This window comes from Botryllus schlosseri, chromosome 3 (assembly GCF_051294905.1).
Source record: "Botryllus schlosseri isolate E-star chromosome 3, Bs_hap1, whole genome shotgun sequence".
Classification (NCBI taxonomy): domain Eukaryota; kingdom Metazoa; phylum Chordata; class Ascidiacea; order Stolidobranchia; family Styelidae; genus Botryllus; species Botryllus schlosseri.
Window position 1 is genome coordinate 20,265,398 of NC_137238.1, and position 23,982 is coordinate 20,289,379.

Sequence of the window (23,982 nt, forward strand, 5' to 3'; positions counted from 1 at the left end):
TTTCAGGTTTTTGAAAATTTCCTCCGAGGACGCCTAAATGCCCTCCTCTTTTTTTTAGAATTGTAGTTAAAATTCGAGCGAGATACCATAAAATCGCACTGAATTAACACTCCGGCGGGTATTTCGGGATCCGAGCGGGATTTTTCACCGGTATTCTTAGTTTGAAAATTTAAAAAAACTGTTTTCCCTTCCCGATTCCAAAATATGGTTACCCTCTACATGAACGTCAAGAACGGTAACGAGTTATCGCAGTCTTTTTCAAATGTGAATTTCAATGAGGGATGTAGTGCACTCAAGTTAGCCAGGAAATCGTCAAACTCTGACTCGTTATGGCAGATGACGAAGGTGTCGTCCACATATCGACGATACATAAAATGTTTTTCGATTGTATCAGTGGCGAATAAATTTTTCTCATGGATTCCCACAAATAGATTAGCTAAAATCGGGCCGAGAGGGGATCCCATCGCTACGCCATCGGTTTGTCTGAACATGGTGTCATTAAAACTAAATGCAACATACCAAGTTACCATATTCAAAAGTTCAACCAAAACCTCACGCGAGAAAGGGGGTGGTGGCAAATCTCTATTGTATAGCGTGCAGGCACAGATATCAATTGTCTCTTTCAACGGTACGTTCGTGAAAAGACTAATGATATCATAAGACCCGAGGAACATGTTTGAATTCGGCAAATTCACAAATTGACGAATCCATGCGACGCCTGCAAACGTTGTTATAGACCTCTGGAGCTAGAGCAGTTAAAAATTTGCCACCGTCAAAGCTACAACGCAATGAACAGATACGTTTTCTAGAGCCTCTAGAGGTGGTCACTAAAATAGTACTTTTACATAATATACATATAGATTTTGCTTACTGGCACTACTTATAGTGGATATATTTTCAGAACACTCAACAACTATTAGTTTGAACTAATAAGCCTACTCGTCAGAAATTGGACTTTCAAAAGTAGTAAGTAGTTTTCGGATTATTTTGAAAAATGTTAGTTCAACGATTCGACGACAGAGAATATTTATGAACTATAGCAATACAGTATGCTGTAGGGATGGAGTGAACGTGAGGTTCACGTTCGCGTTCTGTGTGTGAACCTCAGAAATTTAGAGGTTCACGTTCACAAACGAACCTTGTTGGGTTCTGCACTGTGAACCTTTTTCACATATTACAATTTTTACTTCATTATAACATCTTTGGTTGAAATTTATTGCATTTCAACTGTGGGACACTCTATGCATTGCGCTAGCACCATAAAATATCAACACTAAACGAGCATGCAACTTGAAAATCACAAAAAGTTTACAAAAGTTTGCTCGTAATATTCAGCTTTCAGTTTGTGAATATTTACTGACTCTCTGCTGTGACCTGGACCCGCAATCTCACATCATCAAGAGTGAAATACACTACATGTAGTCATCGAATGATGCTTATTCAACCAATCAAAGAAATTGATATCGTTGTCTGATGTAGAAAAATTAGCAGGTGTACGGGCTCAATCTTGACTTCATAGGTTTATTCTATCATAAAAACCAAATCCGTGCGATTGGGGTGTTGACTACTGCTGTATAACTTGTTAATGGGATGATATCGGTGACAAGTATAGAAACCCGTTTTACACTCTGCTCAATATCAATGTAGCAATACTGAGACGCCGAACACATTGTCCGGTCTAGCCCAGACCGTTAAGACATACGCTTATATTCCCTTGTAAGTTCTCGCCCAAATTGTTGGCAAAGAGACGGGGGATATTTATTTTATGAGACTATTATATCATTTGATTGCCCCAGTTGATACATTTGGCGACGTTTAAAACGTCAATGAGGCTACTACAGCATTGTGCCATTATGTGGTGCGAGTCGTCGCTATATACCTATAGGTACTGAAATGTAGGGTTGGAAGTAGCAATATGACGTCACGTTACGTCATGAGGTTCACGTTCGCGTTCACACAGAACCTTTCAAAAAGGTTTGCGTTCACACGAACCTGAACCTTTCAGAGGTTCACACCATCCCTTGTTGACATTTGTCATATGTGTCTCGTTTATATATATTTAAGTAGCTTGTGAGTTGGTATTTGTGGGGCATACAGAAATCCTAACCAGATTATGAACCATAATCATATGGGATGGAGCTATCAGAAGTTGTCCATGTCATTTCGTTCTAAATTCATTGAATCGATATAAGATTAGTTGACGGATGCAAAATTTCACGACGAGATGAAGTAAGCCCACACAACTCTCATCGTACTTTTCATGGGTACTGAACTTCAATATACAATCGAATAATAGTTTTAGAGTCACATAAACTCGAATTATTCGGATTCATTTCACTCATCATATTCTCTTCACATATGGCTCAGCATTCGTAAAAGTCATTACGTCGCAAACTATTACCAATCTCGAAGACAATAGCGCACGCGTTTCATCATTTGTTGTAGCACGATTTGCACATGGACTGAAAAATGATCGGTCACCAAGTTTCACGAAAATTGAATAGACCGTATATGTAAAGCAAATGCTACCATCGCCTCAACTGTAATCGATGTCGGCAAAGGTGGAACTTCCGGGAAGGCGTCGTACATCGACGAAACGTACGTTAGCAATGAACGCTCGTCGGGTTTCTCAACATCAACATCTGAAATGAGGAGATTCTATGATATTCCAGGAACACACAAAAGGCAGCAGGTAGTGGTCGAAAGCCGGCAACCACATGGCATAAAAAGAGCTGATAATGGACTTCTACCGAGAGTTTTACTCAGAATGATAATGTAATAAAATACATGTTCAACAACTAATCACATGGTAACAGAACATGGGCTCACACAAAAATGTTTTTACCCTCGGGGTCAAGCAGGCGAGTTACGCCAAGCTCTTTTTCCGCAATGTCGAACGCGTCTTCTAGGCTGGTTCGATTGTCCGATTCACGGACTTTGTCAATATCCACAAGTTCTGGCCTGCAATAAGCGCACACTTTTATCATATTGTCACCTAATTCTATCAAGTTTCAATTGGATGGTTAAAATCTTGAGAGCGGATAATGAATGAATGGCAAAAATCATCCTTGAATTAGGCAAGTTCTAATATAGGAGCATCATACTTACCGATTTCTATGTATGATAACATTTAAGGCTTTGCCATCTCTCCAGCTAGATGTGAAATTATCCATTTGGATGTCGTAACCTTCCATATTTCGTTGTGACCAGAGCAAGAGTGCCTGCTTGGAGGACACATCTTCTCCGCCTTCAACGGCTATCTCATTGATCTTAATTAGAAAGACATAAACAAAAGAATCTACAAGGAGCTACAAAAATCTACACGGAGCTAATTAGGGATGGTGTGAACTTCTGAAAGGTTCAGTTTCGTGTGAACGCGAACCTTTTCGAAACGCGAAAGTGAACCTCATGACGTCACGTGGCGTCATATTGCTTATTCCTATACTATATATTTCAATGAAGTGATATAATAATATACGACACCTACCTAGTTACGACTCAGGCCACATTCTGCCAGAATGCTTAAGTATAGGCCTACATACTGACTGACTTATTAAACATCGTCAAATGTATCAACTGGAGCAATCAAAATGATATAAATCCCATAAAATCGCCTAAGCCCTGGTTGGTGTCTGATCTCAAGGATTACTCCAAGTCGTATCGGCACCAATGTTCCCTCCAAGCTGCGCACGCGCGCAAATGCACCGTGCTGACACGTTCTCTGCTCACAGAATATCTATGTTGCACACAAAAAATCCTAAGTGAGGAACTTTTTCTTTAGTCGTTACGCATTGTTGGCCAAGGGTCTGCGCCGTGAGTTGGTGAGTGTGCGCAGACTCGTCAAGAATCAGAGTTAACATTGATCGGCACCTCCCTATCTTTCATTGTATTGCAGTCTTGTTGTTTTTGAAATTATGAAATTTTATGAATAAACTTGGAACTAGAACTGAAATCAATATCGTCCGTCGCTTTGCGAACAATTTCGACGAGGACTGGCAAGGGAATATAAACTTACGCTATACCTGTCTGGGCCGGGCCGGAATATGTATTCAGCTGCTCAGTATTGATACATTGATACTGAACAGAGTGTTCTATACTTTTGCTACCAATATTATACCATTAACAAGTTATACAGGAGTAGCGAACACCCGAATCACACGGATATTTTATGATATAATATTCATATATCAAATGACTGCTAGCTTTTTTACATTGGGCGTTGATGTATCCTTTATATCAATTTAGTCGAATATACATCTCTCGCTGACTATACCCACATGTAGTGTATTTCGCTCTTGATATCGTGTGTCATTGCGGGTCAAGCTCACAGCAGATAGTCACTAAATATTCATTAACGGAAAACTAGATATTTCGAGCAAACTTTTGTAACAAAGTAAGTGGAATTTTGAGATCGTCAAAGGTGCATGCTCGTTTAGTGTTGATTAAAAAAAATTAATGCTGCCAGCGCCGTGCACGCAGTGACCAGTAGTGTGTATGATCGGTCTGGAAGTGCCTAGGGCAGTCATGGCATCTCTGGGGAGGTGCCTAGGAAGTCGTGTTGGTGACGACAACATTTTACTTCCCCAATCCCTGATGAGGCGCGTTGTAAGTATAGGGATCGCTGATTAGGTGACCTCTTGCTGATGACGTTGGTGGTAAAAATCTGTGAGGTGGTGACACCCTATACGATCGTTCATGAGGTGATCAGTTATCAGATGGTGTGTTCGTGACGGTACCCTTTCGGGTATAGGGATCTCTGACGAGGTTGTATATGTAATAATTAGTCACGTCATTAGAAACTACTAGGGCCTTTTTGGCTGAAAAAAAGTCAAACCTAGGTCAAATTTGTACCGTCAGGTCATAACATGTCAAACACCGGCTTTTGCGTAAAATATATTGATGAATAGGCTGATCAAGTGATCAGCTGTTAGCCCTCATCGGAAATGAACTAGGTATCGCGCTTGACATGGGACTGTAACCAAATGGCTTGAAAGACACAATTCCACGGCGAGTCAGCTCTCACTCGATACAAAATTACCACCCACATAGTTAAGTGATCAACCTAAAACTTAATACAGCGTTCCAAACTAATACTAAGACTTAACATGACAAATGTCATGACAGAACTCCTTATGGAACATCGTCAAAATTAATGGAGACCTATACCCACTTTAGAGTAAAATCTGTTTGCGTTATATGACGGATCAGCACACAGTCAACTTTGGAAACGAAATTACTACCCTAAACTTCAATCCAGCAACTCTGGAACTTGAAGCAGTTTTAAATATCACCATCGCGACATAACATACCAAGTTTCAAGAATTATCGTGTTGCGAATCACCGTCAAAATCGACATATACCAGGAAAGGTCGACAAACGCATAGGACTATGGATAACTAACCTACGGATAGATGCGCATCACGTGATTCACGGTCAAGTGATGCTACAGTCGCAGATTTCTTGTCGCTTCATAGCATGAAACGGCAACGTACTTGCTAATCCCATAGATCACGACCCCAACGCTCAAATTTATTAACGTTGATATTACTCGAAAGCTACAGTCGCGCTGATTCTGATAATATACATTAAATTTTCATCAAGGCAATGGAACCACCCCGAAATAGCTTTCAAAGTCTGAAAATCGGCATTGTTCTAAACGATCGCAACGACGCAGCACAATGACGATAGCAATGGTCCTTGCGTGGTTGCGGTTGTTCTGAACAATGCCGATTTTCAGATTTTAAGGGGTATTTTGAGGGGGTTCCATTGCCCTAATCCGATTTTGATGAATATTATCAAAACCAGCGCGACTGTTGCTTTCAAATAAGACCAACTTTGTTAAATTTGAGCGCTCTGGTCATCATCTAAAGGCTAAGTTATCTTAAATCAAGATGAGGTCTGTTGACTGTGAAAGATAAATTTCTAATTCATTCCTTGCATAAATTAGCACTTTTTCTGAATTTCAAGTTTGAATCGGATTAGGATTGGACACGGATTTGAATATACAAAAGTTTCTGATTTGGTTTGAATTAGGATATAGAAATTCCAAATCCACCCATCTCTGCTATATACGGGCATTTACAAGCGAAAGCACAAATAATGCGATTTTCCCCGTGATTTCGGTATATATCGATTGGTAAGCGTCTATAAATGGTAAATCATTGTTATTGAACAGAATTTTAGGTGGGGCTATGGCCCAGTTGCCTTATAGGACGAGCCACCACTGCTTTATAGGTCTACCGTTGTAGACGGCCCATCGTCTGCTTATTGTGAATCATAAACATTCAAACCTATAGCCAATAACCAATAGGTTGACACGTTGTTATGCTCAACGCACCGCAAAATCCTAACTGAAGCAAGACTGCGTGGGCATTGCATGGTTCTTATATTACGAAGCGCATTATAACAAATTGTGATGTAGACACCATTGTAAGAATGAAGCAACACGGCGTGTCACCAGCAGTGTACGCACAACTTCAGTGTTGTCAGCCAGCAACCGCTGCTGTGAAATGTTAATCTCCATTCTTTGCAAGCTACATAGTAAGGACAGACACTTTTTACCTGAGCATGTAGCAAAGTGTCTTTCGTTGTACTACAACAAATATCAATTATTTCCACCAAAATGCGTGATGTTACTACTGGAATTCTTCATAGGTCCAGATTTCGTTAACATCGAATTCTTTCGTGTAAAATTTGTTAGTTTTTCAAGTCAAATAAGATTTTTCATGCCAAACTACTTGACTGACTTTTCCTGTCAGAAATGAAGGTAAGTAGTACAATTGTAACATTTTGTGTGAAAACACCTAATTTACAGACACGAGGTCAAAATTTGATCAAAATTAAATTTTTTAAGGTAAAACAATGTCAAATTGTCATTTTTTAAGTCCAAATCTTGAGTTTTTCTAGGTAAAAAATCACCCTGGTAATCCCTAATCAAGTGATTTTTTCTATAATTGATACAAAATACACACCTAATCAGATATCCCTATACCTGAACGGGTACCATCACCAACACACCATCATAAAGAAGGGTCGCCTCATGAACGATCATGGAGTGTCACCAACTCACAGAATTCGACCACCAACGTCATCAGCTATAGGTAACCTCATCAGCGATCCCTATACTTACAAGGCACCTCATCAGCGATGAGGGTCTAAATGGGTGCCATCACAAACACGAAATTCGCAGCACCTCACGAGAGATCCCATAATAGCTCTAGGCATACCCTGACCGGTCATATAAACTATTGTGGCCCGCAGTTGAAATGCAATGAATTTTAACCAAAGATGTTACAGTGAAGTGGAAAATTAAAATATATGAAAAAGGTTCACACTGCAGCACACTGCCGACCCCGCTGTACACAGCGCCTTGAAAAGCCCAAAGGAAGAGAGAGTCGAACTCTTGAAAGATGGCAGCAAATTATCAGAAAAAAAGACTGCCAAGACATTGATGTTAATGCAATTTCCGTGTTGGGCACAAATGACCCAAGTTGTTAAAAGCGCCAATTATGTGAATAAAACAAACAAACAAAATACTGCAGAACCTACCAAGGTTCGTTTGTGAACGTGAACCTTTAAATTTCTGAGGTTAGCATACAGAACGCGAACCTCACGTTCACACCATCCCTATGAGGTATGTTCCTGCTTTTGTGAACAGTTCCCATTTAGCGAAGGCAATAAGCACCTGGTAATGGAGGATGATGGACCAAATCAAACCCAGAGTGAGCTTTGGATTTCCATCTGTGATATCATGGTTTCTGATGTTCACGAGCTTCAACTAAAAGCAGGAAATACGCGTTAAACAAATACATCAGAGATAAGGCCCGTTACACCTGCGATTGTTTGCCAAGGGTGCAAGAACGTAGAGAGTAAGGTATAGGACCGGTATCCTTTATGTGGTTATCATGAACATTACATTTTTCATTGATCATTATGATTTGATTTTATTCCCTGTTCAAGCACTGAAATCGAAATATTGAACCGGGTGAACAAAGTCCATAGCAACATTAAAATACATTCAATAGATTTTGTTGGTCAAACCAAGTTGAAACTTCAATTGGAGCCATATAGATGCCGACGAGTTGAGCGTTTACTATATAATCAAGCAAATACATCGACATTGTTAAGAGCTTAAGCTAATACAGCGCACCTTTCACAGTTTCATGAGCACTTTTGCATCTCATATTGATTTAAAAGAAATAATAGTATCCATTTACAGCTCTCGTTGTGCAAGGCTAATTATCATCGATTTGCCGAAAAAACTGTAAGTATGACAACATACCTTTAGCTTTTTTAGAAAATCCAAGGCAATCTGCACATTTTCGAGTCGGTGAAATCTCATTCGGCCTTCTTCGCGAGGCTAAACAAATACATGTAGACTATTTTACATGAAGAATGATAAAAATGATCCCCACATCAATCGATCGGGTAATGTGGTCATTTTTTGGAATCAGCAATGTCATACCAGAAGAGATAGGACTGTTTTAACTGGGGTTGTATTTAAAACAAAAACCAATGTAAAATAAAAAAATACGTGTTTAAAACAATGCCCTTGTTCCAAACATGCTTTTTTTCAGAGTCATGACGTCACGGATATTCAATTGTGACGTCATAGTGTGGATTAACATTGACAATTGAAAACATAGGGTAAATATAGATCCTTCGACGAAGTATATGTACTATTGCTGTTGAACCGACTATTTTGAGGGCTTCAACCATCCCATATATCGACATACGTCGGCTATATCGGGTGGTAATTGTACGGAGGCTCATACGACATGTTTTTTTTTGGAAAATATTTACACAAATATGGCATAACTTAACAACATGAAAGACAACATTTTTAAAGACCACATCTGTGTTAAACATCAAAGATCAACCCTAAGTTATACTCGTCAAGCATACGCAACCCTTCATCACGATACCATACGGTGTTGTGGAGACAGCTGCACAGTGCATAGGTAAAACATTGTTTGATGCTGCACAGTGCACAGCCTTTCAGTGATTGGAAACCTTATTATAATTATTCCTTCCTCCTTGGTCATGGAACAGTATCGGGAATTCCCACAATAGTGGATTCCGGTCATTTGAAGACGGAAACGTTGACAACAGCATTTTTCATCAAATATTTCAACAATTGGTTAGATGCTGTGAATGAGTAGAGCATCAGCAAGGCGTTATTTTCCAATGAAACGCAAAAACTTGAATTTCTTGAAAGGGCATAACATTTTTATCGTAATCTGATGAGCTTTGTCGTTATCAGGGACCTGGAACATTTTCTAGTGATTACTTTTGTTCAATAAATAAAATTTCCCAATGATATATTGAAACCAGTTGAAATCGGCATTAGACTATCGAGCATACTTTGTATTGTATCCAGGAGCAGTTGCCTGCAAAAAGCATCCTTGATTTTGTTGTGTTTGAGTAGTCCACAAAGGGCGTGATATAAATTTATTTAATAGGATGCGAGGATAATTGTAGTGTATTTATTCATTTAGAATGATATATTTTTATTCAGGTCTGCAGGCAGGGAAAAATCATGCTACATCAACGGAATTCATAGCTTCTTTGAAACTGATTACAACATGATACGCGTCTATCATCGCTCTATCAACTATGCCGGACTGTACCTGTGCAACAGTATCTCAGCAGTCGTTCGTCAAGCATGTATAGGACTGTGGTGAGATATTGAGATGGTATAATCCGCAGATGCAACACCAATGGGTTGCGTGCTCGAGTGCGACCGAGGTCGACTTCAGAATCCCTACATTCAAGCGTTGGAGGTTTATCTAGGCTCCTCCTCGCCACCACATTCGCGTAACCGGTGTCTTACGAAAAGCGTAGAAGTGAGCCGTGCTATAAGTCGGCAGTTACGGAATAAAAATGAAGAATATCGGCCTATTCTAAATGACCATAGTAGTCGACACTCACCATGAATAACACAAGACAAACAAGCATATCTAGATTGTCTACATTCAAGCAGTTTTTACTGAATGAATACTAGACAGCCTGAAAGACCATCTAATATGTCGACCTAGCCTACTGACACTATCATTTTTATTGGTAGTCCTTTTATGTTCTCCTCCATTTCTTTTCATGTGATGTGAATGCATCTTATTTAATTATGCTCTTGTTTAAAGTGGGGCCTGATTAAAAGACTATTCCAAATCATTTAGATGTCGTTCGATCCTTTGCCTTATTTTGCAATCTGGTGGTATTTTAAACTGACCACCTCTGACCACCTATTTTTCGTGCCATCCAAATACACGGAGTCAGCTCATGTCATATTGTGAATTCGAACTGAATATAACTATATACTAAGAGTTACCAGAGAGAAAAAGCCTTGCTTTCAAAACTACATTCATTGCAGTGAGGCATTTATTAACTCAAAGTATGCTGCAAAGCATTATGCTGGGAAATGTGCTACAAAGTCCTGTATAAGATTAAAGAAAATACAAAACCTATTTTACATCTGCGGACTTTTAAGATCAGGTTCCAGCATGTTTAGTTCCAGTCTATTGAATACAAGTTGCTGCAAACATGTGTTTAGACGTGGAAGCTGCTCGGAAATCACGAATCGCAGGGTGGTAGCTGTCTGCTTGTATGCTGTTTCTCCAGTCAGTGAGTGCTTGAGTTCCATTGGGCAATGATAGGACCTCGCATTCGTGCGACTATGGTAGGAATGTATAACTGAAAGACCTGACCAGCAATAAAACAGTATCTTGACTAGTAATATTTTCGCTTTAAGCCGAAATTATTTTGCAGCAAATTACACGGTATATTTGGTTAGGCCTTATTTATACATATTCCGTTTTAAAGTCATTGAAATACATATTAAACCTTTCAAATCACACACAGCCAAATATTTCTCGAAAAATAGCCCCTAAATGCTACATAACGATATAGTTCTGGTTGAAGATATTTCCGATATGATTATGCATTGAACTGACCTACGTTAGGCTAGTTATCTATAGTTTATGACAGTGGTCGGAAGCCCTTTTCGTCGAAGGAGCCATATATTTCTCTCTTTTCCACTCTCACCTGCAATATGGAATCGTAGTATGGGGAAATGCATGCACAACATTTTTGTGCATAATTCGAACCCTGCAAAACCATGCGATACGGCTGATCTCATCTGTACCTTTACGAACCAAACTATCGCCTTACTACCGTAAGCACCGAATTTTGCAAGTTGACAAACTATATCGCTTCGAAGTATCAAAAGTCATTGACAAATATTTTTCAAATAGTTTGCCTCCTGTGTTTGATGACTTTTTCATGCCTGCTAAAAATGTCCACTTCCACTACCCGAGATTCTCGTCTAAAGGAAATATCTACTTACCGCAACCCAATAGCAACCTAACTAAGAGATCTATCGACTACGAGGGACCTATCATCTGGAATGCATTACCACCACATATCCGTGAATTGCCTTATGAAAGATTCCAAAAAGCCCTACTTGATCACCTCTTGTCGTTACACTAACACTGTTGCCCTTCCCCGCCCAGACATTGCTTCATTGATCATTTGCTACCATCGTTTAAATTTTTTTCTATTTTCTTTTTTAACTAACATTTTTTACAGCCAGACTGTTCAGAGTCAAGTGTACCTGTTTGATGCTGGTGTGATCAAACTAGATGACCTTCACGGTCTTATCGATCATTCCTATCTAATACCGAATACTGTGCGTGTATATTTTCTGTACCACCACCACTGCCATGTGTTATGAATTTTGGTTGGATGAAAATAAAAACTCCCTCTCTCTCTCTCTCTATATATATATATACCCTATATTTTCAATTGTAAATGCTAATTTACTGTGGCGTCCAGACATGGGGTAATCGTGATTAGTAATCGTAATCGATTACGACGATTACAGCATTTTCAAGTAATCGTAATCGCAATGGATTACATTCGAAAAAATTCCGAAGTAATCGTAATCGTAATCGACTACTTCCCATATCTAATCGATTTCTCCGTGAAAGAACGATTACTTTTTATTTGTACAAGGCCTATGGCATAAACTGAACATACGTGAACAATAGGGTTGTCCATAATTTGGAAAATCTCAAAATTTATGCGTATCCATGTCTCATTTTATAGCTTATAGATAAAAAACGTCAATGAACCTGAAATAAGCTCACAGGAAAGTCGTTAACATTTGTCTAAATGCGTTTGAAAGTAGCTGCCGTAGAGTGGGCGTGTCAGCGACCATAGAACGGCAAGCAGACTAGTAATCACGAAATCACGGCGCTTGATTGACTAATCTGCTATGCTTCAATGATCACGACGGTGGCGGCTTGCTGATCAGCTGGTCAAGGAGTCGGCTAACGGCGGTGATTCTGTAAGCGCATTGTAGGTTGGTCCGCAGATAATGATTCAAGATTAATTCAGAACATGTTGAGTGACGAAATACATGATGAACAAAGAACAGCTGCTTCACAAAAACTTCAAATTCATGACTTGATGGCTTATTGTGAAGGCAACCGTTGTAGCCTTTATGCCTTGTTTTCATCGAGGGAAAGCACAAAAACACGAGAAGAAATATTGCAAAGGCTCATATGCAAGTGGCGAACGAACTTCTAGTTTCAGCGGGAATGTTCCATGAATGAATACAAATATAAAACTTGACATTGACACTACTGTGTCTGATCTTATCTTGTCGTGGTAGCCTATATAATTGAAGTCTTAAAGCTGTACGGGCTGGATGAATCAGCCATTTATGCTTGGCACTTGTCACATTCTTGCAGCATAATGAATCATACCCGCGAGTGCTGTCTAAGTCCTCAATGATGCCCCGGAAGAAGGTCTAAAGGCAAGCATAGACTGTGCTGGTAGGACCAGTAAAACGACTGTTCGCTTGCATTGTTAAGCATGTCCATAATGAATCTTAGATCATTACCGGCTGCATCACGACTAATGCTTGAATCAAACCAGACATGGACTTGTATTGAAGCGGTGCGGTAGTTACATTTCTTTAGAGTCCCAATGCAAGCTACCTGGTCCGCCCACATTTCTTCTGAGCATACAGGATTGTGTCCAGAATCCATCTCGTATGGTGTGCTGCACCAGTTTGGCGATAACTAATATACTTTACCTGCACTGCACCCAGAAATGCAGGACTACTTGACGTAATCCCAATCATATCAGATAGGTATTTCTGGGATCTATAAGTTCACAAGCATTGCTGTTTCCCCTCTGTCATGCCTGCAAGAGGTTATTGTTGTTCTGAACCTATCGTTATCTAGTTTTAACACTAAAAATTCAATGACCATGTGTCTCAATTTAGTATTTAATCACCAACGTACAATGCGCTTACAGAATCATCATTGCCGTTAGCGTACTTCTTGAACTAGTAGAAGCACATAATCAGCAAGCCGCCGTGGTCGTGATCATTAAGCATAGCTGATTAACCAATCAAGAGACGTGATTTCGTGTTTACTAGTCTTCTCGCCGTTCTATGGTCGCTATCCCGCCACTCCATCGCAGCTACTTTCAAACGCATTTAGACAAATGTTAACGACTTTCCTGTAAGCTTATTGCAGGTTCATTGACGTTTTTTATCAATAATCTACAGAATGAGACATGGATACGCATATATTTTGAGATTTTCCAAATTTTGGACAACCCTAGTGAACAAGGAAAAGATGTTATACCAGGTTGGTGACAGCACAAACGCCTGATTTTCAAACCCCACTGTTCATTATTACGTCAGAAGCAGCCTATTAGCTTTGCGCGTCATTGTGTAAGAAGTATCAACTGTAAATAGATATTCGATGTACCTACGTCGACCATTAGTCTGATTGTAAGAACATCCGCCGTGCTGTATATCAGGTTATCAACGCGTTCCGCACGCCACTACCTCGCAGCAGAATAATTTACCTCCGCTCTGCCTATAGTTTAAAATAATAACTATCGTGTTGATTAAATTACGTCTGGTTATGCTTATGCTTAGTTAAACGCAGTTTGACCGTTGCTGCTTGGCGAGCAGTATAGGCCTATCCAGTACGTACGCACACCGGACAAAGATTTGAAATTTTGTAATCGTCAAATAAAACATTGCGGTTTCCACAACGAAGCAGTAAAAATCAACAGCTAGTGATATATATATCATAAGCGAGCCGTTTTGCCATTCCTCGTAACGGCAGCTTGCAGTACAATATCTGTATTAAGTTGAAGGCAGAATTTTATGTTCACTTCGTCTTATTCTCATATGACTCCACTTGAAACGGGCGCCTATCGTTATTTCATAATTCTTTATTCAACATTGGGACATGCCGCCATGGCCATGGGCTTATATATCATGTTAGCGTGGGTTGTAGCTGGTACCAGGACCAAAACAGCAATTCGTCTCCCACTCCAAACGTTGGTCTTTGACCCCCGTAGGGTGGTAATCTCAAGTTGAAGACTGAATTTCGTAAAGAAATTTAGTAATTGCAATATATTACTATTAATTTTGAATCCTCTCTCAGCCCGCGATGGTCAGATATACCTGTAGAGTTTATTTGTTTGAGGTCATCATGGTGTTTGTCGACTACCACAGACATTTACACCAGGCCGATTTCATGCATTTTCGATTCCGTATCTGCCGACTTGTAGCACGGCCCACTTCTAAGCTTTTTGTAAGACATTGGACAACCCATTGGTGTTGCAGCCTTGGATTATACAACTGCGCTATCTCGCCACACAATTACCTACGTGTAGAGCTGGGGCAACTTAATTCATAATTATGACCTCTGGTTTCTTGTTGTAATTACTTTAGTGTATGTTCTTAAGTCGTGACCTCCTGTTTGTTATATAATCAAAAGATATTGTAGTGGCTCAAACGTAGCAGATCAAAAGAAAAACTTTAGTGAGACGCATAAACAAATTGTCGTGTCTTCATATCTGACTGCATGTCTAGCAACTCAAGTTGTAAATTACTAGGGCCAGTGGCCACATTAGCTACAATAGGACTTGAAAACATTTTCATCATGGTTAAAAAGCATTCATTCAATGCGGCCGTTGAACTTAACAATCAAGTCAAATAATCCATTGGTTTGCTGGTCAGATAGCGTTGTAAAACGTGTTGTAACACCGCCTGCACTTGAATAAGTCTGATGATGAGCAGACTTAAATTTGAGTGCCCATCCAGACGCATTTGAGTGTGAGCATGAGCATACTTTTTGACGTGAGTTGAGTAACGAAGTCGTTGCCGAGTAGAGAATCGCTACTCGACACCAAAGGAATTGGTCTTCACCCTAAATTATAAACTCCAGATTCCAAGCAAAGCAAGTGAAATTTTTGAATATTATTTTTTTGTTATAGATTGATTTTTTATTATTTTTGTTGGATTTTCCTACGTCAAGGGGAGCCGCAAGTTGGCTAGCTGAGAGCCACATGCGGCTCTCGGACCCGGGGTTGGCAATCATTGATCTAGAGAGGATTTTCAAGTTAATTAGATCTCTCGAAAATACTCTATAACTTATGTTGGTTTACGAAATACTTTTTGAGTCCCCTTCGAGCTTGCTCTCCACCCTATTGGGAAATTTGGGGTGCAGCAGTTATTGCCCTGGCAAGAATGCAAATCGTTGGGCGCGATAAATTGACCTCTATGAAAATGGGCAATGATACATTATGACGTAACAAACAAATGACGCATCTTTTTAAAGGGAGTTTGTTATCTCATTAGGCCTTTTCAGCCCAATCCATATATTGTCTTCCAACATAGCTTCTAAGATGCAAAATAAATGTAATCGTGAGTAATCGTGATTACTTTTCCAATGTAATCGTAATCGTAATCGACTACTTCCTGATTTTGCTGTAATCGTAATCGTAATCGTAATCGCGTCATTCAGAAGTAATCGTAATCGCAATCGATTACATTCATGAAGTAATCACCCCATGTCTGGTGGCGTCATAATCAAAATCCGTGACGTCAAAAAAAAAAACAATAAAAATCATGTTTCAGAAAAGGGCCATAATTTAAACATGTTCGTCTTAAATCGGTTTTTGTTTTAAACGTAACCCCATTTACGGCAGGTCTGTCTTTATTTTCGGCAATGAGGCTGTTCACAGTGTTTAGTCATCGGCTTAGCAAAAAGGACCGAGACAGGTAACATTTGGACCAGGCAAACGTCGTGTTGACTTTTTTATTCATGCGTTTACTAATTTAGCGTTTTGTTTGGCTGGCCTTATTTTTTGTCCATGTCTATCTCAGCCCTATCTATCCTACGCTACACCAGAATATCTAGGTGTCCATGCGATAATGGCATAACTTCATATACAACACATCGTGACGGACAAGCACCTTGCACTTACCAGTGTTTCTCCGGAGAGTACTTCAAGCAAAGCGATGAGGTTGTGACCATCCCTCAAATCTATATACAGATCATCGATTTGTCTGGGACTCTGCAAAACACGTATATCAATTTCAATACAGTGAAGTAGTTTGCGATCTGCTGTCGCCGTGAATGCGGATCTAAATAAAGAAGACGCGAAATCCACTTTTTTAGTAAATCAACGAAGAATTCAACTAAAGAGTGGATTTCTGGAGCCAAGTCATAGTCTTTTTTAGTCAACCAACCACAAAGTCGGGAAAAATTTATCAGTTTTTACGGATTTTACTTCAGTATTGTAAGTATGAAAATTTTGAATAAGTTTCCTCTTTTCCGATTTCCAAAACATGGTAACCCTTAATAGTCGGTGATGGTATTTAATGTAATCATTTCGTATATCATACCTTGACTAGATATTTATTTATCCAATTGGTGAAGGTTTTCTTCTGTACTCTGTCGCGATCGTCTACGAAAATAAATGGCACACGGTCTCGTCGCTGTTACAAAAAAATTGCCATGTGTGATTGTTTAAGGGTTTTAAGGATTAGGAATATCAGGTAATGTTGTATTTCGAAATTTGCGTGCATGTGAAATTCATGGCTACAAACGGCTGCGATCTATAGATAAATATTAGACATATGAAGTCTGATCATCAATGGATGCATGTAAAATTGTAGAATCAAATGTCCCATGCAACGAAACGCTGCTTTAATCTCATAAAAGAGGACATTAAATAGCGAATTTAAAAACGAGGACGTAGAAATAGCTTTTTTATTACATTAGTCGGCAATAGGCAATTTGCAGGACTTCGATCACGTGACTCGTAGCGCGTAACAACCGAAAATAGGTTAGCGCGCTACTTTCTCGCGCTCCAGCTTCAGCGCTGAATATCGCATTGCTACTATCTGGTTGCAAACGTTTCTGAAACTTGTTGTTGAAGTCATCAGAGATTCACCTATGCTAGATGTCAATCCTGTACTAAGAAAATAGAATGATTTCTTCCGAATTACGCAGAAATTTCTCGGTAACGTAGTCGTATTTCGGTAGACAACTCCGATCATATCCAAACTCATGCATTTGCATTGGTTTATATTGTGATAAGAGTATTTGTTACTTCAAGTGAAACTATTTGACTATTGAGGATGGAAGACATGACTCAAACAGCAGCTGGGACCAGCAATGATCAGGATTTACTGTCTGCCGGCGTGTCGCCATAAAACAATGTCGCTGGGCATAACAGAAGTATCTTTTGGGATAACCTGCCATCAACACTAGGTCTAAACAAAGCTGTGCAAGTAACGAGATAGTGCAGGGGCTTGATCCGCGGATGGCACCAATGAGTTTCGGGTTCGAGGCCGACCGAGGTCCACTTCAGAATTCCTATACCTAAGTGTTGGTGGCTTATCTAGGCTCCTCCTCGTCATATCATCCGCGTAAGCGGTGTCTTAGAAAAAGCCTAGAAGTGTGCCGTGCAATAAGTAGGCAGTTACGGAATGAAAATGAAAAATATCGGCCTGGTGTTAATGATTATAGTAGTCAACAAACACCATGAAGAGCGTCTTGGAGGTACAGAACTTCAATATACAATTGAATAGTATATTCATATTAAAATGAACCCGAATATTTCCGGCTGACACTCGTCAGGGGTAATCGTCAGCAACTAGTAGAGAATAAGAAAGAACATTGTATATCAACAATCGTATCTCAAAATATGACGTCACCCCTGACGAGTGTCAGCCGAAAACACCATGAATTCCGCAAAACATTCGACAAATCTATCAAATGTCGAAATTTTTCGTCGCAATATTTTTTGACATGTCAAAATAAGTCAAAAGTTTGTCAAAATTTTTGCGTTAGGTCAAAAAGTTGTTAGAATTGTTTTGCCACCTACATATCCTTTGTATCATAAATGTTCGAACTGACGGTGAGCTTTTAATTTGACATTTTACAGCATGTAGCCTATTACTTTGTAGACATACCGTTGTAGAATACCCATTATCAACTCATGGTTAATGATAGGCCAAATCAAACCAATAGGTTGGCATGGTGTTATGCTGAACATACCCCAATATCATGACTGGAGCAAGACTGCGTAGGAATTTGTTCTTATATCAAGACGTGCATGATGAAAATTGGGATTATTATTATTATTATTTGCACAACACAGTGGCGCTTATCGCCTTTTTCAGGCTATGTGCACCACGACACGAATGTTTGTAATTGCATAAGCTCTTTGCTTTTTGTAATCTTGGGAACGACTTTCATACTCTTCTCTCGGTCAATCGCCAGGCTCTCTCGCTCCCATGCGTCCCCATCGTGGTCTCTGCTGCCGACTTGTAGCACGGCTCACTTTATGTCTTGGCTTTTCAATGCACTGCAACCGCAGTGAGGTCGGCGATGAATGAAAATTGGGATGTAGAGTATGACAACATTGTCGGAACGAACCAACATGATGGTTCACCTGCAGTGTTTGCACATCTTCAGTGTTGTCAACCAACAACTGCCGGCTTTGAACGTTCATTTTCTTTTTCTGGCAAGCTACTTAGTAAGGAGAGACACTTTCTCTATCGTTGTTCCATAACAAATTTTAATTATTTCTGCCATAATGTGTGATATAACTACTGAAATTCTTCTAGGTAGGGATTTCGTTGTAATAGAGTTTTTTCATGTTAAAATTTGTCAATTAGTTTTTTTTTAGGCCAAACTGCTTCGTAGGGACGGACGGTTCCAACCAGAAACAAAGATAGGTAATTAAATTCTAACATTTTGTGGGAAAACACCTAATCTACATACACGAGGTCAAAATTTGGTCAAAATTAATTTTTCGAGGTCAAATTATTATAGTAAAATAATGCACCAAGTATAATTCATGTAAAATTAATTGTTCGTCGTATTAGATCGCTAATTCCTCCATTAAAATATACTCCCGCCACGGTAGCCCGGGTGATTTCCCACGAAATGTTTCCAACAAGGTATATTTTATTCTGCAGCGCATAGCCTGTCGAAATCGAAGAAAGAGACACTGTACCACTTTTGACAGTGATAGGTGAGAGCCTCTTGTAAATTAAAGATGCCTTGTTTGTCAAAACGGTTAACTAAATATATTTGTATTTGAAATACACAAAATTAAATTTTCAAAATATTTCATCCTCGTATCATAGAGGATGATACATACCGTTTCGTGTTGTGACCCGCATCATCATATGAACGTTTTATAACATGGGTTGCTTTGCTTGAAATACATTCATGTTCAAGGTAATAACTGGGTGCTAACTCAATGTGAGCAATGATCTCTCTATCACTATATGAGTTAACTTACTCGTCAAAGAAGGCAATAAAACAAAACTCAATACAATTAACGTCCCTGTATTGCCAGTAACCAAGTGAATTCGAGATATGTACAGTGGGCTCGAACCATATGGTATGAGACTGTATCCGATCGTTGTTACATTAAATTTAATATGATCTCTAACATAGCACGTGCTAATACTAGAGCGCTAATTAGTCGAGTGGTCATTGTGCGCAATTCACGCTATTTCCAATAGTGAAGTCCCAACTCGTAAAGACGGACCGGTCTCCAAACTCTTTATCCCTTGTTTTTATGACCGTCGTTAAAATATCGGGGAATCCTGACTGAGGAATTCTCGAAAAGTGGCGCTGCGGGAAAAAAGGTTAAAAACCACTGCACTAAAGAAATCAGCGTATGTACATTTTTGTGAAGCTATCAGTATACATGAGCCGCGTAAATACAACACGAATGCACTCGAAATTGTTGTATGATGTTCCAGTTTTACGTCCAAAAGTCGGTCGAGTGTGCCATACGACAACCATAGTACCGGCTCGGTAGATCAAATTAAAGAGCCCTTGTATAGAAAAAGCCAACGCATGTTTTGCACAAGGCGTACACAATCCATGGAAAGCTTGAAGCTCAAACGTCTTTACCTCTGCTCTGGTCTATTCTCGACTCGATACTGCACTCGAAATCGGTAATTTCGATAGCCGCCGTCCGGGATTGAAAGTCCTCCTCGTCCTCCTCCCCGTTCTCTTTATCCCATCGGTGATTACCCGATCCCTGACCGGGATTTTCCTCTTGGAGCACTGTAAAAATTATATTGTTGTCAAATACTCTATAACGAGCTTGCTTTGGCGTGATACAATATTTAGGAGCTTTTAAATAGAGCTGGACAAAATCGAGTATCTCGGTGATTCGATTCTGGATCACGTATTACGCTTCAAGTCGAGTGTTCAAGTATCACTTATTATGGGATCAAAATAGAATATATACTGTGTCAAAGATCAAATATGTACTTTTTATTCCCGATAAAGAACATAATGCCTGTTATCCGCCACATCAAAGATACTTCGGTATTTTAAAACCATACCGATATCATTGCACTTCTTGACAATATTGTGTGATGACCATGACTTCGGAAATGTGTTATTTCCAGTAACTTGCGTAACTTTGTAACACAGCCAATTAATATTTCAAGGCTTTCTTAGTGGAAAATAGTGTTAAAACTATAATTCTCGTTAGCAAATTAACTTTCAGTTGCGAGGAGCGTATGATTTCCATACTCGAAAGAATCGTATTTTACTACTCTACTCGAATCATGAAAATTGATACTCGATTCAGATCGGAGTACTCGAATCATTGTGCCCAGCCCTACTTGTGAATGCCAAATTCAAGCCCATAACAAGCTATCATAGGTTGGTGCATGCTTGTAAATTGCTTATATTTTGTGCTATGAGAATGAGCACCGCAGGTGTCCCAACTCACTCAAGACATGTCGCAGATATGCCCAGCATAGATGAGATGAGCATGGATTAGAATTTAGGAAAACCGGATTTGTGTAATTTCGCCGGATTTGGATTGGATTATAATTTGAGATTTTTTTAACGTATTAAGGGATTGGATTTACAGATTTTCCGGGAGATTGCGTGATGTCCTGTGGCAAAGGGCCACAAAGTTTCCCGTCTAATCACGATTTTACGAAGTTCAAAGTTTAAAAGTTATTAGTTCATGTAGGATACTTTTGCGGTCAATTACTTCGTTTTCCGTGCACGGCAGACGGACGGCCGAAATGCCATGACGATTGCGCTGTACGTGTCGGCCGTGTTTTCAAGACCAGGCGTAATCCGACCGTGACTTGGCTGAACCAGGTGAGCGATGCGTTTGTGATGACGTTTTTGGCTTGCTTTCTCAGTAATAATTTCACCACATTACAAGTTTGCGATGAAAAATGACTCGACAAGAATGAGCCGAGAAGACTTCTAGCGGTCATTCAATCTGTAGCGTCCCCGATCCGGCGATGACCTCTTAACGGGGACGACGTTAGATCGTTCAGGTTTCGGAACCTCTGCTGGCGACGGACGGATGCTAGCTCACCACACAAGCCCAGCCGTTTACCGTATATAAATCTGGTAAATTACAGAATCCAAGGCGAATCATCAATACCAGCCAAATACACCAATGGGTTACAAGTATTTTATTCGTCCATGTTTCATGGGAAACAGAATCATGAAACGAAGAATAAATACATTCGCGACTTACGTCATCTCAAATATAAATGAATATGAACGGATCAATACCCGCCATATACGGAGGCGGGAACAAGATTTGATTAAACGATAAATATATAGGCGAAAATCACATACATGAAATGCGATGATAATTATAGAACAAGGATAGGGAAAACGGGGCCGACAAACAACGCAAAAAATGAGGCGAACTTGCGAGATCCGACTGCAGACATTGAGAAAAAACTATTGTTATGATAAGGCAAACAGTCTAACACATGAGGGGTGGAGGGACTCCTCCCCTAGCATTTGGGAACCACTCTGGTTATCTAAATCAAATAGATCAAACTACACTAAAAATCTCTTTTGTGTTAATTTGGGTAGGAGCCCGTGACAAATCCGGTGTCCATGTACCTAGAGTCGAATTCCGTGATGGTAGTGGCAATCCAGGCTTTAAACACAGAGCCACTCAGAGTGAATGCTACGAAGGAAAAGCGAAAAGCACATGTGCGTGCCTAGCGCGAAAAAAAACAGGAACAAGACGTGAAAGAGAAGACAGGAAATTAAACATTAGGTGAAAAAGAATGGGGTCAAGTCCTCTCGTTGTCCCGAAACCTACACCAAGCCTTCCAAAACCGATGCGAGCCGCGCTGAGAAGCGATTACGGCTCGTCGTATAAGGGAGGATTAGGACACTTTGTTAAACGCCAGGGTTTCTTAACCTTTTTCTAGCGCCGCTCCAGGAGTGATTTGGATTTTGAAGGGGCGGAAACGCTCAGGGGGCGGTATGGGAGACGCTGAAGAAAAATGGCCTCGCAGTAGATGATGTTCTAAGGACATATGACTATATAGTAGAACAATAGGTCTATATATTCCTGAGTTATCATTGCAAACCGAAATTCGACAAAATCTGTCAAATCACTACGTTTTTCGTTGCGCTCATCGCGAAATATCCACCAACTATGCTTCCTTTAATGCAGTTTTTTTCAATTCGTCCTAAATGAATGGCGTACTTTTGGGTTGCAAATTCCCCAATATAATTAGGGCTGGGCACAATGATTCGAGTACTCGAATCTGAATCGAGTATTAATTTTCATGATTCGAGTCGAGTAGTAAAAGAAGATTTTTTCGAGTACTTGAATTATACGCTCCTCGCAACTGAAAGTTAATTTACTTCCGAGAATTATAGTTTTGATACTATTTTCCACTGAAACCTTGATTGGCCGCCTCGCAGCATACCAGACACAGTACAAATCTACGAACGTTACATGAAATAACACATTTCCGAAGTCATGATCATCTACCAACATTGTCAACAAGCGCAATGAAATCGGTATGGTCGACAAAATATCAAGGTGGCTTTAATGTGACGGATAACAGGCATTATGTTCTTTGTGGTGCATGAAAGGTAAAAATTTGAACTTTGACATAATACATTCTGTTGTGACGTCATAATGAGTGATACTCGAATACTCGACTCGACGCGTAATACATGATTCAGAATCGAATCACTAAGGTACTCGATTTTGCCCAGCCCTAAATATAATACTCCCGTCACGCTACAGCTACTCCAAGTCGTTTCGAGTTATTCCTATCTTTCATTGCATCGCAGTTTTGTGCTGTTTTGAAATAATGAAAATATTAATAAACTGATACTTACAATGATAGTTCGGGTCATTTTTTCCAAAATTTTTTGAACTAGGTATCTCATCCTACAGCGCACTGAAATCGAAAAGGCATTGGATGCCACCGTACAACTTTTGAGAGTGATGCGGTTTGTACATTAAAGATATTTTGTGGCTTTTTGGTCAAAATAATTAAGTTTTATTCGTCAAAATATTTCTTCGTCGTATCATAATGGATTATACTGCTTAGTGTTGTTCGCTTGTTACCCCCATTCGTGTTAAAGTTAAGGGCTTCGTGCAGAACCAATTTTATTGGGAGCAAATCTCTACCTAATTCTCAGTTGACTTCGTAGTCACACAAAGCAATAAAACAAAACCCTGTGTATTGCCGATGGCAGAGGAGAATTCGAGAATTCGGCCCTGCCCGATGGTTGTTCAGGGCTGTGGAGTCTTTAAATTTTACCACCGACTCCGGCTCCGACTCCGACTCCACACATTTTCAATACACTGACTCCTACTCCGACT

General features: G+C 39.8%; 1 protein-coding gene across 1 annotated transcript; it reads right to left on the bottom strand.

Annotated features, from left to right (window-relative positions):
- Positions 1–1,507: 1,507 nt before the first annotated feature.
- On the bottom strand, positions 1,508–21,008 carry LOC145436521 (spectrin beta chain, erythrocytic-like). Its single transcript, XM_080313885.1, has 9 exons — positions 20,984–21,008; positions 20,259–20,414; positions 16,721–16,782; positions 16,300–16,389; positions 8,282–8,359; positions 7,685–7,777; positions 3,109–3,269; positions 2,846–2,961; positions 1,508–2,642 (listed from the first exon to the last, which is right to left on the bottom strand). The coding sequence occupies exons 1-9, from the start codon at positions 21,006–21,008 to the stop codon at positions 2,488–2,490; spliced, it is 936 nt and encodes a 311-aa protein (XP_080170011.1). The 3' UTR covers positions 1,508–2,487.
- Between the last annotated feature and the right edge of the window lie 2,974 nt (positions 21,009–23,982).